The sequence below is a fragment of the Echiichthys vipera genome (assembly GCF_963691815.1).
Source record: "Echiichthys vipera genome assembly, chromosome: 3".
Lineage (NCBI taxonomy): Eukaryota > Metazoa > Chordata > Actinopteri > Perciformes > Trachinidae > Echiichthys > Echiichthys vipera.
In genome coordinates, this window is record NC_139828.1 from 33,198,236 (window position 1) to 33,222,038 (window position 23,803).

The 23,803-nt window shown below is 44.2% G+C and overlaps 1 protein-coding gene across 1 annotated transcript in view; it reads left to right on the forward strand.

The window, feature by feature from the left end:
• The window catches only part of LOC310965968 (cadherin-2-like), a 145,009-nt gene extending 129,381 nt beyond the window's left edge, over window positions 1-15,628 (forward strand). The window contains exon 16 of the mRNA XM_083939734.1: window positions 11,988-15,628. Coding sequence (XP_083795860.1) covers window positions 11,988-12,194 — 207 coding nt within the window. The 3' untranslated portion in view covers window positions 12,195-15,628. The remainder of the gene's footprint in view (window positions 1-11,987) is intronic.
• Window positions 15,629-23,803: the final 8,175 nt, after the last annotated feature.

Genomic DNA, 23,803 nt, shown 5'->3' on the forward strand with positions numbered 1-23,803 from the left:
CAATAGTTGATGTAATTGTCTTTTTCTTTTGCTATAATTTGGTAGGGCTGGATGGTGTGAGGACGGTCTTGGTGCCCAGTGCTGTTGGAGCCCAGCCTGTGGACCAGCTGGCTGAGGGGACTTCCTACTTTGCTCTCCTCTTGGCATTGTAGGGCTTTGTAGTGGTAGGAGCTGGGCTCTGAGGTGTTGGTAGAACTTTATTGCTCTTTTTTGGATCCAAATTAAAAGTAGAAATTGGCCCAGTTCAGCTCTGCATCCGTTGTTGGGGGTGTTCCTGTGAACTTTGAGGATGCTTTTGCAGATCTCAGTGTGCAAGCTTTCGATTGGGTGTTTGTCCCATTTTTGGAAGTCTTGGTTCATGAGAGTGTTAGGCTAGCTGGTTTTGACCCAAAAGCAGACCAGGTGAGAAGCAGATTCAATGAACAGGTTTTATTTTCAGTTAGTCCAGTTCTTAGAAGAGTCAAAGCTCTGAAGACACAAAATCCAACTAAGGTTTTAAATAAACAAAGTCACACACAGCCACAAACACAAAACCACATGGTCTGCAAACAAAGGCATGGCCAACAGTACACAAACAGACCAGCAGGGTGCCCCGGACCCAAAACCCTGACACTACCCCCCCCCCCTCAACGAACGCCTCCGGGCGTCACTTTGCGTTTGGCGGGTTGCCGACTGCGAAAGTCTCTTATCAGTGTCGGGTCCAGGATGTGCCGGGCTGGGACCCAGCACCTCTCCTCAGGACCGTAGCCCTCCCTGTCCACGAGGCACTGGAGTCCTCGGCCCCGACGCCTGACGTCGAGAAGCTTGCGTACCGTGTACGCTTCAGAACCGTCAACAAGCCGTGGGGGCGGGGGAGGGTCTGGCTTAGGGTGCAAGGGACTGGTGATGAACGGCTTGATTTTGGAGACGTGGAAGGTGGGGTGAATACGGCGAAGGGGAGCGGGGAGCTCGAGCCGGACAGCAGTGGGGCTAAGGACATTGGCAACGGGGAAGGGCCCGATGAAACGGGAGGTCAGTTTGCGGGACTCCGTTTTCAGGGGAAGGTCCCGGGTTGAAAGCCATACCCGCTGGCCCTGGCGGTAGCGTGGAGCTTGGGTGCGGTGCTTGTCAGCCCGGGCCTTCATCTTGATCGAGGTACGAAGGAGGGTTGCCCGGGTGCGCCTCCACGTTCGACGGCAGCGGCGGATGAAGGATTCGGCAGAGGGAGACCCCACCTCCAACTCCTGGTCTGGGAAGAGAGGTGGTTGGTAGCCCAAGGAGCACTCGAAAGGGGACCGGCCAGTGGAGGAGGAAATATGGGAGTTGATGGCGTACTCCGCCCAAGGTAACTGCCGGCTCCAGGATGTCGGGTCTTGGGAGGCCATGCAGCGAAGAACCGTCTCCAGTTGCTGGTTAGCCCTCTCCGTCTGGCCGTTGGTTTGTGGATGAAACCCAGAAGATAAGCAAACAGATGCTCCGAGGAGCTTACAAAAGGCTTTCCAGAAACTGGACGTAAACTGCGGACCTCTGTCCGATACCACCTCCAGGGCCAACCCGTGCAGTTTGAACACATGCTGAACCATTATATTGGCCGTTTCACTGGCAGACGGAAGACTGGATAAGGTAATAAAGAGTACTGACTTGGAGAAGCGGCCAATGACTGTGAGAACAGTGGTGTTTCCATCAGAGGGAGGTAGACCAGTGACAAAGTCAAGGCAGATGTGAGACCAGGGTCTTCTTGGGACTGGCAGGGGTTGCAGGAAGCCAGCAGGGGGTTTGTATGGAGGTCTGGTTCCAGGCACAGACAGGGCAGGCAGCGACAAAGTCGCGGACATCCTTACTCATCGTAGGCCACCAGAAGCGCCGACTGATGAAGGCTTGAGTTCTTCTAGACTCTGGATGACAGGACAGCCTAGACGAATGACCCCACTGCAGAACCTGAGAACGAACAGAACTTGGGACAAAGAGGCGGTTAGTGGGGCACTAGCTGAGCCCTGCTTCCCTAGCTTGGGCTGCAGCCACAACAGATTCAATCTCAAAATGTGCTGCCTGGACAAAGCAGTGGGCAGGCAGGATGGGATCTGGTTCTTGGATCTCGTCACAGGAGCTGAACTGTCGGGAGAGGGGATCAGACTTCACGTTCTTGTGGCCAAGACGATAGGACGGAGTAAAATTGAACCTAGAGAAGAAAATGGACCAACGAGCTTGGCGAGGACTAACCCTTTTAGCAGAGCAGATATATTCAAGGTTCTTATGGTCGGTCCAGACAAGAAATGGCACGGTGGCCCCCTCCAACCAGTGTCTCCACTCCTCCAGGGCCATCTTCACTGCAAACAGTTCCCTATTGCCCACATCATAATTCCATTCAGATGGTGTCAGACGGTGAGAAAAGAAGGCACAGGGGTGGACCTTGTTGTCCTTGGCCGAACGTTGGGACAGTACTGCTCCCACGCCAACATCGGATGCACCAACCTCCACAATGAACTGCAAATCCGGGTCTGGCTGGATCAGGATTGGAGCAGAGGTGAAACGCTGCTTCATGGTCAGAAATGCTTCCTCTGCCCTGGTAGACCAGGAGTACGTAACAGAAGTAGAAATCAAAGCTGTTAGGGGGGCAGCCAATGCACTGTAATTACGTATGAAACGTTGATAAAAATTGGCAAACCCGAGGAAGCGTTGGAGTTCTCGTCGGGTAGAGGGAGTAGGCCATTCCACCACTGCCTTGATCTTCTGTTGGTCCATCTCGACAGTGCCGGCTGAGACCACATACCCAAGGAAAGAGACGGAGTTCCTGTGAAACTCACACTTTTCTGCTTTCACGTAGAGTTGGTTCTCCAGGAGGCGCTGAAGCACCTTTCGGACATGGGATCTGTGTTCGGCTAGGGACTTGGAGAAAATTAGGATATCATCCAAATAAACAAAAACAAACTTATTAATCATATCTCTGAGTACATCGTTTACCAGACACTGAAAAACAGCTGGGGCGTTGGTAAGGCCAAATGAAGAAGAAGAAGAAGAAGAAGAAGAAGAAGAAGAAGAAGAAGAAGAAGAAGAAGAAGAAGAAGAGGACAATGGGAGGACACGGTACTCATAGTGACTGAAGGTGGTGTTAAAGGCAGTCTTCTACTCATCCCCCTCACGGATACGAACTAGATGGTAGGCGCTCCAGAGGTCAAGTTTGGTAAACACTCTGGCCTCTTGAAGTAACTCAAACACTGAAGACATCAAAGGGAGCGGGTAGCGGTTCTTGATGGTGATGTCATTGAGGCCTCTGTAGTCGATACAAGGTCGTAAGGAGCCGTCTTTCTTGCCCACAAAGAAAAAACCGGCACCAGCAGGAGAGGAGGAAGGACAGATGATGCCCGCTGCCAAGGACTCCTGGATATACTTGTCCATGGCTTCAGTCTCCGGCCGGGAGAGGGAGTAAAGGCGCCCCCTAGGGGGGGACGTGCCGGGCAGGAGATCAATGGCACAATCATAAGGGCGATGTGGTGGCAAGGAAGAGGCTTTGGACTTACTAAAAACAGCTTTGAGGGCCGAATAGTCTGCAGGGACTGAGGAAAGATCTGGAAACACTTCAGAGGATCTGGGATCTGGAGTAAAACGAGCCTGAGCATGAAGAAGGCAATGAGAGTGACAGAACAAGCTCCATCCCACAATCTCCCCACTAACCCAGTCAATGTTAGGATTATGTTTAACAAGCCAGGGATGGCTAAGCACTACGGGGGCTTGTGGAGAATCAATAACATAGAAAGACAGCTGTTCATGGTGATTACCCGAGAGATGCAGACTCACCGGAACGCTGACACAGGTGATCTAGGCCAACTGCTGTCCATTCAAGGCATTAGCCACCAGAGGAGTCTTAAGGGCTGTTGTAGGCACTCCGCATTGGAACAAGAAGTGGGCGTCAATGAAGTTTGCTTCTGCCCCAGAGTCAATGAGAGCCGTCACTTGCTGTTGCAGCTTCCCCCATTTCAAGGTAGCTGATAAGAGAGCTCGTTGCATGGAGGAGGGTTCAACGGACGTCACGCTCACCAGTACCCCCCTAGCTACTGGCGAGCGTTGTTTTTTACTGGACATCTGGTGATGAAATGGCCGGGCTGGCCACAATACAGACAGGACCGGGACTGAATTCGCCTCTGACGTTCCTCTGGGGTCAGGCGAGTGCGGTCAATTTGCATCGGCTCAGGGTCAGGGATACCAGAAGCAGGCAGAGGGGTTGGTTGGTTGACAGGAGAACCAGAAGAGGGCTGCAGGGAAAGCCCAGGGAACCTTCCTCGGCGGCGCTCCTGAAGTCTACTGTCTATAAAGATGGCAAGGTTAATCAAGGCCTCACAGGAGGTTGGCAGATCGTGAGACACCAGCTCGTCTTTAATGTCTTCAGACAGTCCATTCCGGAAAGTATCAAACAGGGCATCTGCATTCCAAGCGGTTGAGGTTGCAAGTGTTTGGAAATCAATGGCATAATCGGACACAGGCCTGCGGCCCCGGCGCATGCGCAGCAGTTCACGAGCAGCCTCATGTCCATGCTTGGAGCGGTCGAAGACCCTTTTCATCTCAGACGAAAACTCATCGCAACATGGCGGCTCTGCCTCCCAGAGGGCCGTTCCCCACTCCCTTGCTCGCCCCGAGAGTAGGGTAATAACATAAGCCACTTTGGCCCGATCGGTGGGGAAGGTGGTAGGTTGCAGTTGGAAAATCAATGAACATTGAGAGAAAAAGGAACGGCATGTGCCGGGCTCACCAGCGTACTTCTTGGGAGGGGGAAGACGGGGCTCACAGGCTGGCTGGAGAGGGGATGAGGCAGCTGAGGCAGAGTGAGCTAGTTGGAAAGGCTGAATCTGGGCAGTCAGATCTCTGATGCTCGCTGACACGGTGTCCAGTTGGGTCTGCTGTCTCCCAATCATGATCCCATGTCGTTCTAAAGCAGTTTTAACTTGGGTTGGGTCTGCTGGGTCCATTGTGGTCAGATTGTACTGTTAGGCTAGCTGGTTTTGACCCAAAAGCAGACCAGGTGAGAAGCGGATTCAATGAACAGGTTTTATTTTCAGTTAGTCCAGTTCTTAGAAGAGTCAAAGCTCTGAAGACACAAAATCCAACTAAGGTTTTAAATAAACAAAGTCCATCAAGTGTCCAGGGAACAGAGGCAGAGCAATCCACAGAGCAATCAGGTAACAAAGGGTAAAACTCTTTCCGGCAGTGGACAGGAACAAAAAATCAAAACTAACAAAGTGAATCCAATACAGGCAGAGATATTCCAACACGGGCAGAGTAATCCGAACAACGGCAGAGTAAATCCAATACAGGCAGTGTAGCACACAATCTTGCAAGCACAATCTGACAAAGGATACTGAGAAGGCTGAACTTAAATAGGGAGAAAGAGACCAATCATTGGGCAGGAGAAAACAAGGTAACAAGCAAATTAATTGGCAGGACAGGTGTGGACAAAAACCACATGGTCTGCAAACAAAGGCATGGCCAACAGTACACAAACAGACCAGCAGGGTGCCCCGGACCCAAAACCCTGACAGAGAGGGCCCCACACTTCACTACCATACACTACGATTGGTTCAATTATGGATTAAAATATTTTGGGATATCTATGTTTTAAGACTTTTTTTATAGTCCAGAAAGCTCTTCTGCCTTTGTCTCTGAGATCCTTAATGGCCAGATTGAAATTTCCCATCGATGTGATATTTAGTCCTTGATATGTGTAGCTGTGTGTGTATTCTATGTCCGTAGAGTCCAGGTGGAACCTGTGGGGATGTTTCTGACTCTTGCGTCGTTTCTGGAAGACCATGACTTTTGTCTTCTCCAGGTTAACGGTCAGGGCCCAGGTCTGACAGAACTTTTGCAGGTGATCTAGTTGCTTTTGTAGAGCCTCCTTTAATGGAACAAGCAGTATTAGGTCATCTGCAAACGGTAAAAATTTGACTTATGTGTCAGAGAGGGTCAGACTAGGGATCCTGACACTTCCAGGGATTTGGCCAGTGTGTCGATGTAAATGTTAAACAGGGTGGGACTCAGACTGCAGCCCTGCTTCACTCCTCTACTTTGGAGGGAAGAAGTATGTTTCCCTAGTTCCAATTTTGACAGCACATTTATTATTTATATACATTGTCTTGATAATATCGTAGAATTTTCCTCCAATACTTTTTCTAGTAATTTCAGAAACAGACCATGATGCCAAATTGAGTCAAATGCTTTCTTGAAATCTACAAAACAAGAGAAGATGGTGTTGTTGTTCTGGTGGACGTGTTTCTGGATGAGGGTGTGGAGGGTGTAGATGTGCTCAGTGGTTCTGTGTTGACTGACTCTTGTTCAGGACTTTGTGCTCAATGAGGAAGTTTTGCAGTCGACTGTTTAAGATGCTGCAGAATAAATTCCCCAGGTTGCTGCTGAGACATATGCCTCTGTAATTGTTTGGATCATTTTTGTCTCCACTTTTGAAGATTGGGGTGATAAACCCTTGGCTCCAGGTGTCAGGAAAATTTCCAATGTTAAGTATGAGATTGAATAATTTCAACATGGCAGTCTTGATTTTCTGGCTGCTAAACTGGAGCATTTCATTTAAGATGCCATCAGGGCCAACCTCGGCTGCAGGTTCTGGATCTTAGCCAGCAGTTTTGCTGTGATCAGATAAGGGTGTGAGGGGGCTGACGGTGAATGCTCTTACACTGAAGGGCTCCAGGTCTGTAATACTGTAGTCCACAGTGCTGTTGCCATGAGGAGAGCTGTGATGGTAGAGACTAAAGGAGTCCCCTCGAGCCGACCGTTGACGATGTACAGACCCAGCGTGCAGCAGTTGCTGCCCATTTCTGTTGACAGTTTTGTCAAAGTTGTTCCTGTTTCTGTGTGAAGGAACGGGGATGTTGATCTGGCCAGGTAAATGTCTGTCTCCCTGTGCATTGATCAGATCTGGTTCTGTGCCTGTTCTGGTGTTAAGGTCACCACAGATCAGCATGTTTCCTTATGTCTGGTAGAAGCTGATCTCATCTTCAAGGATGGAGAAGCTGTTTTCGTTATAGTAGGGGGACTCTGATGGGGGGATATAGGCTATACACATGAATATGTCTCTATCTGTGTCTCTATCTGTGGAGACCACCTGAGACACAGACACAACAATTGAGAACAACAACAGAGCGGAGCTTGGCGAGCTGCTGCCAAGAGGATTCAGAAACCCACGAAGAAGAGCGAAGCGGGAGCGTGCGTAGCGGGAGCATTCGTAGGGTTGTGGCCGTGTGCCTACAGGGAGCTTGTGGAGCAAGTCTCCCAGGACGCTGGGATTTGACGCGCTGAGACGGATTCGAGAAAGGACAGGGATCATGAAGGCTTACGCTACGTTGCACCTCATAAACCGAATGGTACACACGTGTACTGAACTGTGACAAGCAAAGGATTTTTTTAATAAACCGTTCCACCCCTAATACGAGCTGTGTCTGAGGCTCCAGGACTCAGAGGCTGCATGGCTGTTGTTGTTCCAATTCCTTAGTAACCGTTGCTAAGGGGTTCAGTCTTGTTGGTTAGCTGTTAGCTAGTTGTTAGCTTTAAGCTTTAACTCCAAACTAACTGAAATTAATTTATAGGTAGTTATTTTGTTCTTATATGTCCTTGTGCTGGCTGTATTGTGTGTGGTGCTCTCACTCACTTCCTTCTCTGGCTGTGTTCCTCTTCCTGTTTGTTGTTCGTGTGTGTTTGTTGTCTTCTGGAGAGTTTGTCAGCTAGGTAATTCCTCTAGAAGAGTTTCCTCTTCAGAATTTGAGACAAAATTGAAAGTTTATCTCATTTCAAGACAAAAAGAAGAGATAATCTTCAGGAGCTCATGTTGTTTGCTGCTGTCGTTATCGGTGGGTCACTCACTCATGTTCAACAAAGCACATTGAGCCTTTCCCTTTAAACCAAGAGCTCCATCTAGTGGAGTGAAGAAAATGCTTCATGAAGCTTCATTTGGACATCACTACCGTTTAGCTCAAACTTGGGTTGGATCAAGGTCAGATCAGTTCTCACCGCAAATGAACCATGCCGAAATGTAACAGAGTTTGTTTGTGACCGGACCAAGGGTTTTTTGGTCCGCACCCGAGTGCGATTACATTGTTCACACCTGCCCAAACAGACCGCACCAAGGGGGTACAAGCTCCAGGGTTTGATGAAGTGTGAAAACACCCTAAGTGTAGAAGATTGGCTACACTGACTTGAGTGTACATTATAATCTATAAAATGGCATATGGGTCAGCCCAAGTGAGAAGGTGAATATATGCCCGTGCTTTTCATCAATCTGATTTAAATACCTTTAAATGTTATGCAAAGTGCTACAACCTCTCAAATGGATTAACATGACTCACAATTAAAAGTTGAATATGGAGGATGAGCAGCACACCGCCATCTAGTGTCTCAAGATCGTAGTTGCAACAACAAAAAATAATTCAAGCAGTCGGGTTGCCAGGTTCGTTGCAGAGTGTGTCAAGCGAGGAGACAGGAGACCAGAGTCTGTTTGAGCCTGTTTGAACCCATCCCATCCGGTAAATCGCACCATAAAAACAAGTAGGAGTTTGACTGATGGTTACCGTTAGCCGTTAGCATTAGCCGTTCCAGCTAAGTAAAGATGAAAGTGATGTTAGCAATCAAGGAGAAACGTAGCCATTTGGGCGTGCGTTTTAATTGCGTTTCTCTCCTTTCTCTCAGTCCATGGAGTGAATGCTTGGCTTATATTGACTCTGGTTTTTGCCCGTCTCCGCTCACTCAGCTGCTGGGACAAATAACGCCCCCTTCACTGAGGCTCCGAAGCAGCTGCAGGATTGGCAAACTCCATTTTACCCAGTGCCAGCCTACAGTAGCTGCACCCAACAACAGACAACCCTGGCAATCAGCACGCCCAACGCTATTGGCTGCCACCATGGAAACAGAACGGGACAGAAAGTCCTTGTCAAACCCGTAAAAAAAAATTATATTATTATTATTATTAATTCAGACTAAATTATTATTTTTTTTAAATGGAAAAGCAATACTTTCATTATGTACCCCTCAAAACACCCTGTGGGTGTATTATTTAAAAATATACATAGCTTTTAATAAAGATTCTACATATTCAACCTTTAACAAGATGGACTTGGAAACGTAGAAAATACTCCACTCTTCCTTTAACAGGGCTGATGACTGTCATCAAATCTTGAGTGCACGGAGCATCTACTGGCTCGTGATTGTTGCTGCTTCCATATTGTTTGTGTGTGTCTATTGGTCAGGCTGCATAAAGACGTCTGCCAAGCTGATATATGAATAATGAACAGGAGCTATCAGACATGGCAAGCTGATCTAGACAGCTTAATGCAGCAGACATGACAAGCTGATGCTTCTGGTCCTGCTTCCCCTCTGTGTGTTAATTCTCTTCAGAGTGACAGGAGTGTCTTCAGTGTCTTCACACGGCAGACGTGGCCCACAAAACATTTCCACTACTCATCTTATTTACAATTCTGCGCAGTAGAACACAAATTTTCTGGACTGCTACCTTGGGCAACAGGTTTTAGCTGTTAATTTTAGACATTTCTTTCATTCTACCAGTGTGCAGTTCTTTGAGTGAGTTCATAAAAATGGTGTGTGTGTGTGTGTGTGTGTGTGTGTGTGTCTGTGTCTGTGTATGTGAGGGAGGGAGGGAGGGTTTGCTGGTTGTAAATTCAGGCTATGCTGGGTAATCTATTGAATCTCCTCCTGGAGATAAAGTCAGCATCTGTCCTGCCTGACCCAAATCCTTCTCTCTTCTACGCTCCTCCATAATCCCCCCTTCTCCCCCAGCACTCCCTACTGTCCATCTCAACCATCTCACACACACACACACACACACACACACAAACACACACACACACACACAGATTGTGATCTCCACATCCCACTACGGGGAAGTTTGAATCCCAGTTCTCTGGGAAAGTGATGGTCTGAATGGGTCAACAAGGGTCATCAGACAGGGTTTAACATGGGTCTTACACTGCTCTGCTTTGGAATGGAAGCATGAACACAGGTTTCTATAACACCCCTGGCCTTACTATAGAAATATTATAGGATTACTGTAATCCTGCACTAGATATAGTGAGAGTCTTGTAGCTCTCTCAACCATAAATCCTGCTTCTCTCAGTCTCAGAGATACACTGAGTGTGAGCTGTCCACTGTGGAAAATATCTGGTCCAAACAAGGCAGTGTCCATTTTTAATGAATGTCCTCCATTTTAAAAATGATGAGTACAGAACTCCACCAATTAACCTGTGACACAGGGCTGGCATGAATGTGCATGCTCTTTATTCCACATCAAACATGTGTGTGTGAAGGTTTTAATAGTAAGACTGCTCTTCCTCAGCAGGAGCACACTGACGCCCCAGCTGATCCAGTGGTGATGTGTTGTCTCCAACAGTAACCTGCAGTAGACTGTAGTACTGGGCATCTCATAGTCAGTCTATAAGGGTATATGGATGTGATGCAGAATACAGTTGGATTCCTTCAAAGGAAATATATTGTATATATATATATATGTGTGTGTATGTATATATATATGGTCTTGACCATAGATAGAAGACATTCATTCCCTCCCACTGTACAAAAGTGAAGCCAAAATATCATGGATACCAAGCCCCCACCACAACGACTTCCTAGTCGATCCAACAAAGTGCCAAAAACTGCATCTCCACTAGGGGCAAGTTAGATAATAGAGCAGTTTCTCATTGACCCCCCTGTTAAACAGCCCATTTTCACAGCATAATTAAACATATTTAAGGCCCGGTACAAAAAAACATTATATATAGGTCATATCTCCATGACAACACTGAGGGGGGTGATTTTTTTGTTACCAGGCTAGTTTTTATTTAATTGGAGGCTAAAGTTTATGAATAATTAGGGGCGTGGCCTCTTGAGTGACAGCTAGCCACTGGCCCTCACTTCTCCTCGGAGGCTAGTTGTCAGGATTAGCATCATTAGCATGCTAACTCCATCATCTTGACCTGGACTGCGATCATTTGTGTGGTGGTGTTACTATAAGTGACAAGATGATTTGCTCTTAGATCAACTGTATCAACAGGTGGTTTAGGAACACACCGTGTTAGCTCTGTAATGCTAGTTAAATAGCCACACTTCCACCAGGACTTGCAGTACAGCCTGCTATCTATGACAAATACACTAGATGCTAATCTGGAGCAGTGGAAGGATTTTTGCTGTGAAGGTCGGTGTTTTATAGTCTATGAGCATGGTACTGTGTTGAATATCAGTTTAAATCATAGATCATATATGCTGCCTGCACTCCACTACCGGAGCCAGTGTTATCTCCGCTAAAGACACGGGAGTGCCTGCACCTGACTAGACCTCCCGTGTCAGATTCTACCCTCAAAAAATAATTTTGTATACTTTATTTAGTAATGTGTGCTGTTAGCCCAGCTCTTGGGCGGCCGTGCTAACCAACCAACGTCACATCAATGCCGTTTTTTGGTAAGAGGAGGTGGAGTCAAAGTCTGACAAGATGGCAGCTCCCAGAGGCGAATATGAATGGATCAAGTTGAGAGAACGGACCTTGACAGAGATGCTACGTCCATTTTTTATACAGTCTGTGGCGTCAGAGTCTGTTCAGAGTCTCATCATCAAAGTCCAGCACATACAACTGCCTGACCATTTGTGAGTCAATCACAGCGGTCAATCATGATGTTTCACTCTGTTTTTATAGCATCAAATAATTTAATAATTTAATAATAACTTTTAAACAAACATCAGTGTGATACAAACTACCTACTGTACATTGACACAAACCATTTTAGGGAAAAATGGTGTGTACTTTTGAGTATTTAGTTCCATCCACTAACATGGAGCAGACATTATGACCTTTACTTCAGCCAACCACCAGTGGGCAATCCTGATATTTTGGCCGTCCATCATTATAGGCAGTCTGTGGTCTGTCTGAAAGACATGGATGTAAACTGCAACTTGACTGGTTGGCATACAATAATTGCTCACCTTCCCGTCTCCTCTATTTTTCTCTCCAGGGCCTGAAGGCAGCTGATAACGACCCCACTGCTCCCCCGTACGACTCCCTGCTGGTGTTTGACTATGAGGGCAGTGGCTCCACTGCTGGCTCCCTCAGCTCCCTGCACTCCTCCTCAAGCTGCGGAGACCAGGACTATGACTACCTGGGCGACTGGGGGCCACGCTTCCGCAAGCTAGCCGACCTGTACGGTGGAGGGGACGACTAGCATCCTCATCCCCCGCCTACAACAACCACCCTCCCCACCCCACTCTTACTCCAAGGCTAAGGTGGGGTTGGTGGGGTCAAGGGAAGAGGATATGGGGTAAACATGTGGTATGGATCGGCACTTCTGTATTACTACGGGACAGCTTGTAAAGAGACTCGCTGCCTCTTGACGACAGTTGATGACACTAGGGACCATTTTGACTCCTGGCCAAGCAATGCAGGCTAATGGACATTATTATCTGAGCGTTAGCCCCTATGCTAACAAATGTGAGCAGCCAGAACAGTGCGCTCAGAGGGGATGTTGTCTCTATGCTGGGAAAGAGCTACAACAGCCATGCTACAGACGCTCATTTACACTTGAATCTCACAGTATAGGAGCACTGGGGTCAAATGTGCCTTTTTGTACATTCTTTTGATTGTGTTCTGTCTTGATTCTATACGTTGCTTTCAAGCTCCCGGTGCTTTGCAAGGGCAACTGGAGGAGCACTTTGCCATGATAATGATTGTGTGTGTGTGTGTTTGGATTCCACCTCATTACCTGTATGTGTGTGAGAGTGTGTGTGAGTCATTTCCACAGAGACATACTGGATGGACACTGAAGGGCAAGCCTATTTGGATGATCCTACCAGCAAAAACATGACTTTACTGTACGGCTCTGGGTCTTACAGCTTTTCTTTTTCCACCCGAGGTTAGCTTAGTCAAATATGCATATTTAGGCTGCTCACAATGCTTTACTGATCACTGAAGCTTAGATGTCCCCTCTTTGCTCCCACTTGATCATCAGCATCACATCATGTCACAGCTTTGATTGAATTGCTACAAAGAACGGCTGCCTTTCCTGGCCTTTAACACTCAATGAGGACATTTAGTGCCACAATTAATTTAAATGACAAATCTGAATATGGGAGGTTTTACAAGCAGGATTTGTTATTTGTAGTGTAGTTTAAATATTGTGGTTATGTCCTTGCTGCGCATTCACAAATGGGAACTTTTGATGGAATGTAGTTTAGCTTATTAACAGAATGGCAAAGCGGTGAAAGGACACAGTGAGGATATTTTAATTTCCTTTTATATTTTTGTGCAGATGAAAGAAAGAGAGAGAAAAACATCAAAAAAGGATCAAGGCCAGCGGTAAAGAAAACTAAATCTGAAAAAAAAGATCTATGAAATGACAAATACATGACAATTGAAGAAAACAGTAATGAAATGATTTTGTACTTACAGATGAATATGTTTGTTGTTAACAGAATATAAAGTGAGTAGTGACTCTGTTTAAAATTACTACTCTAAGCCTCTGGAGTTGGTTGGGAGTAGTCATTGGAATGTGTGAAACAGGTATACATTTCAGGAAGTTGATGATACTGCATTTATTTACTTATTGCAGTGGAGCAGTTGTATATGTGGCTTTTTTATTTTGAGCCATTTTTGTCATGTTAGCAGAAAAGTCCATCCAACAGTTTGGTCGAAATCAAGTTTTTGTGACCATATCTGGCATTTATGGTCCCTGGAGCAAAAATCCAAAGCTGAAAATTCCACTTGTATAAAACAAATGATACTGCAAATGTAGAATCACATTTTTTTATATCTAGTAATTCATGTGATGTACTGTGCAAAGCAAAATAACCGCTAAAAATGTAGCTCTGTTTCTCACCAGTCCAGACACTTGCTTTTGCAATAAGGTTTGGGGGATATGTACAAATGTTCAGATCGGCCACTGTCAGTGCAGCAACCGGCGAGTGCTGATATTCCCCAAGTGTGTGTGCGCAGGCGGTGGCTACTCTCTTTCAGCTGGGAGATATTTGAGCAGCGAGTTCACTACATTAATAAATAAGCAAAATTAACTAACAAACAGTCAAGGAAAGACAGATAAAATAACCTTCTCAAATCAAGTTTTTCTTTAACTGAACTAAGATATTTTGTTAACTCATCAAAACACACTTGATTCAAACTGAGCAGAAACTAAAAAAACTATCTGATGAGCAGCTGTCAGCTGGCAGTTCAGTAAATTAGCTAATTAGCGATTAATTTAAATGATAACAATGGCTGAAAAATCCACCCGAAAAACTACAACAGCCAATATTCTCAGCCACCCCCTATAGCTGATATATTGATCCAGTCACCCAACCTTATATGACATGCGGATAAAATAAAAAGACAACAAATCCATGTTAGGTTTGCATGCCTGCTTCTCATACAGTCAATACAACTGAAGAATAAACCAGCTTATGCGTCATGTTCACCAAAAAATGTAACTCTTCATATTTGCCACAGGGACTGTATCAGTAGGTAACAAGCACAATATCAATGTGAGTACACATTTTGTTCATATTACTGTACTGGCCCAAATATAAGATGACTCTGATTATAACAGCTGGTTTTGGAAAGATTTCAAGATTGACAGATGAATTGGTCCCAGGTCTGTTTCTGCAGTAAAAAAGTCAACAAAGCGTATGACGTACTAACAGCGCCGAGGCAAAGCTCAGAAAGTAAACAACATGTGGGCAAAGGATATTTTCCGTTCATGTAACATGAATTTACGGATCAAAGGCCCAATTCCAGGTGCTCGGCCCATATTCAACAGAAGGATCCAGAGAAAAAAGCGTTTGCGTAGCGGCTTGCTCCATAGCTGCGCTCATCTCATCTGCAGAAGCTTCCATGTTGTTTACACGGAACAATCACATCTCGTTTCGTCACACTTCAACCCGACTCAAAACCAACGCTGATTAGTTCAAACTTCTCCAAATTTTCTTTGCCGCACGTTCCCAGACTGATCTGAGAGTAAAATACAATGGAGCTCAGAGATCAGGATGGTCTCACGAGGCTACACTCTGGTGGAGCTATTACTTTGATTCAGTGTGAATATCTTCTGCTCTGAATATTAAAACTCACAGTTTTTAGTTTTCTGTACATTTAAAATGAATGGGGAAACTGCTATGAAGGGGATGAACTGTTTTTATATTTCAGCATCATAGTCAAGAGCAGTGCTACATCATGGTCAGGCTGTATGACAATAGCATGTTTTCCTTTGACAGTGTTGTCGTCGGTTTCAAGCAGACATTGGTCAAACCCAGAGCTATACAAAGGAGCTGCATATTTTTGCCAGTTTGGTGTTCCAAAGCTAGTGAGAAGACATGTACAAAAATGCTAGGCTTTAATAGATACCTTCTGTTTTTGTTTTGCTTTTATCACAATGTATCTTATGCAGCTGATTGCTAATACGGGGAGACATCAGTCCTTCTTTTGTAGCAAAGAGACTTCTGGATACTTTGCTGTGCGGGGTTAAATACAAAAAAAGGCAATGTTTATTTTGTCCGCTGATGATTTGCCTTAGTGTTCTCTGGTACTCAACTGGCTACTCACTGTAAACTGAAATATGTACAGATTGTATTTTTTCTCTTGTTGTTCTTATGGCTGTGGTCTCTGAAAATGACATGCTAATATCCTGGATCCTTGTATATGTGTAATTTGGATTACAAATAAAACGTTTTTGCATGATTTTATCTTTTCATTATGTTATAGTTTTTCACACACACGCACACACATTTTATAGCAGTATTAATCAATTTTGGCCACTTGGGGGCAGCAGAACACACTGCTAACACAACATTTGCGTACAGTATTAACACTATATAAAGCTGTTATTTGCTATAGCTATATCAACTGTTGCCTAATGTAAACATACAGTTGACACAGGGCAACAGCAGCATTCATTTGGCTTGGTTATTGTGTCTACCTGAAGTCCAGTATTCACTCACTGATTTAGTCTCTACCAACTCCTGGGGGAAAATATCGAAATACTCCACTGTGTTTCCCAGCTAGTCTCTAATCGTCCGTCTGCTGTCTGCTGCTGTGTGCAGTGGGTTTCTAGAGCTTTGCCTCACAAAACTGCTGCCTGCTGGAGACCTGAGGTCTATTACGAAGCAGAATGTGTGGTTAGTGAGGTAATTTCAAGGTTAACCCTAGGTTTTCCATCTGTCAAACGATGGTACTCTACTTCTTACCAGTGTACATTGCCATGGTAACTTATGCTGCACACCTAGCCTGTTCAGGAGCAAGGTTATGTTCTAGATAACAGATGAAACTGTATAAAGCACTGCCAACTGACCAATCATTTCTCTTGGGAAATGACATCACCATATGGGAGGGATATTTCCAGAGCCTACTTACCGCTTTGAATTACTGTATGTTTTTATATTGATTTTTATTTTCTCTGAAATTAGTTTCACAGAGTAGCAGTCTTTCACAAAGTAGCACAAACTGTTAAAGGGGTACTCCAGTAAGATAGGAAAGGTCACCATCAGAACAGGAGGAACTTTTGATCTGCCTGTGGATCATTTCAAATCAAAGTCACTTCTAGAATGCAGTCATAGACTGAAGAAGTAGAACATACTCCTTCTGCCCATTTATACAGTAAGCTTACAGCAGACAGGAAGCCAGATGTCAATAAATAGTGCAAAGACTTTCAGTCAGGTTGTAGTTTACGTAGTATATGGGTGCATGACATGCTAAAGCTAATGAATCCAGTTTTATATTCTACCCAGATATCCTTACAATCACGATGTTAGTCAACATATGACATGACATATTTACCAACATATTGCCTTAGGTCTCTAGTTTGTGGTTGTAAAGTTTCATGAGGCTGTGGTTATCCTACAGGTCACAACAGCTCATTTTATACAGTCAGCTCACGTTTCAGAAAATGCTCTCACTACAATGAAATGGCTGTAATGAGGGTCGAACTCAGCTGTGAAGAGAGAAGTCCAAGAGGAAGGAGATGCATTTCACAGCTCCAGAGTAGTTTCCAGACTAGAATACCGGGTCTCTCCCGAGGTGCAGGGCTGGCAGTACATGTCGTCAGAGGCTTCGTCAGATGCGACAGTCTCTCGATAGGGGACGCTTCACCGTTGCAATGAGTGTTCATCATCAAAGATTACTTTTGTTGTTAACCCTAAATCTTCATCTTTTAAGTCAAAAAGTCTGTATGGCTTCTTCAACAGGGATAGCTTGAGTTAAGTGGATGAGAGTTGGTCTCTTCTTGCAAGCTCATGTTGAATACTGGATTTTGATATAAACTTTAAAAGGTAACTTTGCACTGTTGACTAAAGCTTAATTTACCTGAAATGATGTTTGACTGGTTAATTAAATGTTATATATCAAATAACACACTTAACTTCTTTGAAACAAAGTCAGGCAGAAAGTTACTTGTAAAAGACAAAGACAAACTTAAACTAGATGTTACAAAATAAAAGACTGTACAATGGAGAAAACGAGACAAGACTAAAAAGACACAGAAGCCAAAAACTAAAGACAGAGACTAGTCGAAGAGTAAGAGACTATCAAGACTAAGACGGAACCTAACCGTGCATTCACACCAAAAGCGATGGAGGCGATGAAAGTGTCAAGCTGCCCTTCAAAATCAATGTAAATGACACGATGACACGCGATGTCGCTTCAGGCGACGCATTCTGAGTGATAAGAGCGATGCAGTGATGATGCATCTATCGCGTCTTATCGCCTGTGTTGCTTGAAGTTGATAAATTTGAACTTTTCGAGTGGCATCGCGTGAAGCTGTGCCGCGACAGCCAATCAGCATTGATATTGCAGTAAGCGTCATCGAAGTTCTCCGTGAAACATCCAGGGGCTCACTGGGCTCACCAAAGCCGCTATTGTTGCAGTCCTTGGGTGAAACCAGACTGTTCCTTTGTATAAAATATAATGGATATAACTATGGACTGTGGATGGCAGCAACAGGCATCTAGTCTGCCGCAAACCCAGAAGAAGAAGAAGAAAGCTGTCACCGGGCAGCAGCCTGTACAGCTTCAGAGGTTAAATCACTAACGGCTTGATCTTACCACAACACTACAGCTCTTTTTAGAGCCACACACTTCATCTCAGAGCTCATTTCTTTTCTTTTAAAAGCATTCAGATCCCTGTTAGCACCAGTGACGTGCAGTGAGGGTTGGGGTTGGGGAGGCACTGACTCAAAAGTCAGATTTACAAACATACGGTAGGATGCCAATAGGATAGGATGAGAGAATAGGAGCGAATTGGATGCTGAAAACCATTTTAAAACACCAGTGCCACTGTATATTGTAGTATATCTCACCTTTACTTATAAATGACTTCTTGCTTTGACTGAAAGTGCAGCATTGAAAAATGTCTTAGTTTAGAAATCAAATCCTCCATTTTCAGGGCGAGAAATGACAGCTTGTCGCTAAGCTCTACAGCGTCGCACAGCACACTTTACTTTTTGCCCACAGGTTAGAGTTCACTGTAACCTGGCTGGATGCAGGCTATAAGGCTGCTCACCAACCCCTCCTTCCTTGAGTCAGAGATACTGCCTGCCTCAAGGCAGCATTTTCCCTGTGGATTTATGTCACATCAATAAGATGTACATATTACACACATACGTAAAATACATTACTGAACACCATGGCAAAGAAGACGTATACTTTTATTACATAAAAGTGTCCTCAACCATTATATTGGAAACATACACAGAAATGGGAACAAGCACGCGCCGTTTGCACGCGCTCAATCCAGTTTGTGAGTGATTGCGCAATCTGGAGGGAGGCTCGGCTGTCCGTGCCTCACCTCTCGTCTCCGAAGAGACTCCGTTTATTTAAGCAGGAAATACAGAATTTTCTGCGATTTTTACTATAAAAACGGTCAAAATACATTAAGAACCACACCAAAATCATAGTCCAGAGGACAAATATTAATACTTGTGTTATTTTATTATTTAGTTTCTTTTTCCTCTCATGATGCCAGGGGAGGCACAGCCTCCCCTGCCTCCCCTGACTGCACGTCACTGGTTAGCACTAGCCTCACTTCCATTTAGCACAACAGCAGAGTAGGCTGAGCTGATAGCTAGCCGCCTTGCAGGGGCGGAGTGGCCATCGGGACAACCGGGAGATTTCCCGGTCGGCCGGTGGCCACTAAGCTCAAGTTAACCGGCCGGCAGACTGCCCTGCACAGCTGTGTGATGTTCATGGCCGGCCCATTGAGTTAAAACTCTTCACATTCAAGCACGTTCCTGTGAAAGTCTCAGCAATCTCTATAAACCAAAGATTAGTCCAACCACTATATATAACACTTGTTGTGTCTCTACAACTCACTCATGGTTGCTACAGTGTCACACTTACTCTCTGATTTTTGTTTAGCCTCCTATCTTGATTTAATTCTTTCTATTCCGACATTACATAACTTTCATAACCACAAATATAAAATGGCGATTGAATTTGTTTTTTTGGTTCATAAATTAATGTAGAATGGTTGGAGCAAAGCCTCATTGGAAATGGGAACTGCGTATCACTCCAATGATCGCTCCGCGTTTATCCAATGAACGAATGGGGTTGAATGAGCGGCTGTCAGACAGAGAGAATGCGGGCAAGGTTGAAGCAATGGATTTTCTTACAGTGGAAAAGGAATCGGATTTGCTCAGTTACACCTGATGGAGGGCAAGAAGAGAAAGGAGAAAGGAGGGGCTGAAAAGGCCAGAATGAAGAAGAAGCAGATGCTGGAGGAGAGTGCATCAAAAATGGTCAAAAATTACGGATTTATTCCGAAACAACCAGGCGTCAACTAGTGATAAAGTTGAGTGGACAGAAAAAACGGTTAGCTCAAGCTTTGACATTGTTGAGAATTAGCAAAACATTTGAGCTGAGTTCCTCATAGTTCCTCCTCAGTGGGGCGGTGTTGTCATATCATGGTCTGCGCCGCAAGTTTTACACACACACACACACACACACACACACACACACACACACACACACACACACACACACACACACACACACACACACACACACACACACACACACACACACACACACACACACACAGAGACACCTCCCTGTCCTGGTGGTGGGGATGGGTTGGGCCCGTTGTGGGCCGCTGCAGTCAGAATTGTCCCAGTGGATTTTTGTGTCCCACTCCGCCCCTGCTGCCTTGGCTGCTACATGAGATGGACGCGAATGAAGCAATGATAAAAATGTGACAAATGTGAGCAAGCAACGGGGTACTTGCGTTCCGGGTGATTTAATCGCCTCCATTGCGCTTGGTGTGAATGCACGGTAAGACAAAAAAACAGACTGAGGAGGCAGCTTGGATCTGCTCCTTAAGTCCTGTTCCAAAGTGTGGCCTGAGATAATGAGATGCAATAATTTTCACACTTAAACTAGGAGAAACTTGTTTCCAAAGAAAGAGATCCGACCAGATGTATGAATGGAACAGTGAATAAGCAAAAGTAACACATAATGTGAACTTTCTCTAAGTTCATGATCCTGTGGAAGAGGTTGTCAGTGACACAAATACATCGACACATTCATTAAAATAATAATTTTGTAATAGTGACTTCATATATTTTGATAATGTGTTAAAATAACATCTTATATGATAATATACAGCATGATCAAATATAATCCTTAGCTGATGTCAATTAGAACTATCAGAGTCGTTTCAAACAACACAAAATATTTTTACAGATTAATAAAATACACATAACAGTTTACACTTTTAATAGTTGTTTTTAAGAACATACTAAGAATCAGTCTCTGGTCTTCTTATCAGATAAGATTAGGAATTCTGTGAGCTGTGCTCAGGGTCATAAAAAGTATTGTTGTTGGGGGTTTCCTTGACTTGTCTCTCAGGAAATAGAGAGGGGGAGAAGTCTTTTTGTTCCTTTTGAGCCAAACTGGTTCATTTTTGACAGTGTCTGTATGTCTTTCATAAATTTGTCTTACAAGGTGTTCCTTTCCTTCACTCTTCAATGAGTTTGAGTTTCTCTCAACGTGCAAAGGGTCAAGAAAGTAGAAAAGGGAGGGGGCCAGTTCAGAGCTGGGCCAATGCACAGAGATGGCCAGAGAGAGAGGGAGAGGGGTGTAGTTCTAATAAGGCATCAGGGATTTCTGATCAGACTGGCATTAGGGGTGTCATCACGAATAGTGTCTCCTTACTTTGATGACGACATATTGGGCAATATTCCCTAGATTAGTGCTAACTACTGTAGTTCGGTTTCGCAAAGTGCAACTGAACTCTGTATTTCCAGCGACCAAATGTTCCAGTAAAGTGAAGAAACAGTGAGAGGGTCAAAGTCCTGAGACTTTAAAACAGACAACACCCAAACACACCACAGCTTTTTTAATGTCCACACTGCTGTGGATACACATAAAACTCTTTTTACACGTATCCTGATTGACAGGTGGTCGTGTAGCCCCTCCCTAAAGCATCAGCTGCTTATTGATCTTTTTTACTTTAATTGGGACCATAATTTATTAAATGGACGGCATTCTGTAATGAAGAAGACCTGAAACTAGAGACTGAGACCATAAACTGTATGAATGAAGGTTTACAGCTCACACACTCACGTCTATCGACTTATTTAACCCTCTGAGGTCTAAGGCTATTTTCTGGATTTTACATACTTGTAAATTCACTTTTTAAGGGTACTTGCATATAACATAATACCCAAGTATTTTATATGGAAATGTTCAGAACAAACTCAACATAAATGTAAAATGAATGTCTGAAATGGAATTTAGTCAATATCGCTTTTTGAGAAAAAGACTCTCACTCTATTTTTACCATGAGGTGAAATGGGACTTCTTACTACATATCTAGCTTCATGGGATGTGTGCAAATGAAGAGAAATAGCATTACAACCTTTTTCTCTTCTAAACAAAATATTTATTATGTACAAAAATTACACAATTTACAATATTTACATAACGTGCATGTTTCTATGCTTCATATAGTCAGCTGTGCCATTTGCTGGTGAGGTGGTGATGGCTTTGGTGCAGACACACAGGACAAGGATGATGTGTTCCTGGTGGCAGACAGAAAAGGATTTCACTGTTACATTCAGTAGAAAAATCGCATAAAAATAAACAAATGCAATTCTCTGAAAGTCAGTTTCATCTGCACAGAACAGTGTGCTGAACTAGTGGCCAAAACATATCCATTCATCCAGGCTATTAGTAAGTGAAGCTCACTAATCAATTATACAAAATTAAATAACCACAAACAAAGTTCATGAGTATTGATACACAGACCAATTTACGCTTTTCACACAGAAGCACACTTAGGCCAATCTGGTCCCAATTACGCATCGTTTTTGTGAAGTAAAAACACTCATCTTCAAATGGATCTCTATTTTTCCTCTCTGTCCGAGGAATTAACCCTCTGGCCCAGAAGCACCGTAATCTTCGTCACGGCCAAATCAGTTCCGGCGCTTGTGTTTCCACTGTTGTGATCTGCTGCCAGCGTCAGGATGCAGTTAAAGGATCAGACTAACTTGCTGATAGTAGTGGGTGGGTCTTTAGTGATTTTCTGAGTGTCTATTGGTTAGTTTCACAGAAAAAGACACCACGGTCAACCAACCACACACTGTGAGGCAAAAGATGCTGGTCACAAGTGCTCTTTCCTGTCTTCTAATTGGCCATGTAGGCCACATTTGTAGCCTACGCTGTATAATTGCTAAGATATTGATATGAACATTGAAAAAACATCACTAGGACGTGCGGGCGTCGACCTCAGAGGGTTTAGAGCATAACACAATGTCCATTATGAAAATAAAACTCTGTAATGTGTAGGTATACCATAAAAGTCGGTCTGATAATTTAATAAAGTGCTGTGATTAATTCCCAGAATGTTTTCATCTCGTTTCTTTCATTGCCCATCTTTACTTATCTGGGCTGCTTACATGTGCCACCTGGTGTTCACTGCAGCTACTGCAGCCAGTGAAACTAACACAGGAATAAATCATGTCTGACCCCCATTAATGACGCTAGGGTATTCACACAGTGATCTAGTCAAATTAAGTGAGAAACATCTATCTATATTGTTATAATGTTGGATATTCATGCTTAACATGACCAAAGTTTCAAATAAAGAGATAGATGTGTGTATGGGTAACGAGTCTAATCCCCCCATGAGCAGCTCAGGATACAGACTTCCAACGCCGTTATTTGATGTTATTTAACATTATTTAACATCATTTGTCCCAAATTCGCATCGTTGCTGGTGTGAATAGTTTTGATGCGAAATATTGGCATGCAAGCATTTCACATTTCAATGTTGTTTATTCGTCATGCCCCAAGTGTGTAACAGCCTGGAGGGTTTCTTAGCCCCCCAAAAGCTAGCATGACATGTTGACCACTACGGTGAGGACTGCTACAATATACACCTATAACAGGTGAGCCACTGGGCACCCTAACGCCACCTAGTTAAATATGATACCAACATCTTCATTATCTAGCTTGAAAACTGAGCCCACTACGCCTCAGAAGGACAAAATGCCAATGGGGCAGCTAGCAGGAACATTAAGAGGTTAACCATAAATTAAGGCCCTTGACAGCTTGGCTTTCTCTGTCATTAAATATTCAGGACAATAAAAACAACAAACAAAGTAATAAAAATATCTAAATATCAAGTATTATTTATTGAATAACGGGTCTTTTTTTTCAAGTAGGCTTACAGACATGCTCACATACACACTGAAAGGGTTATGGGTTGCTGTAATTGTTCCTTCAGTCCATACTGATGCACTCCTGAAGCGATTTCAATGTAGAAAACAAATACCAGCAGAACTGAAATCAGCCCCAACTGTGA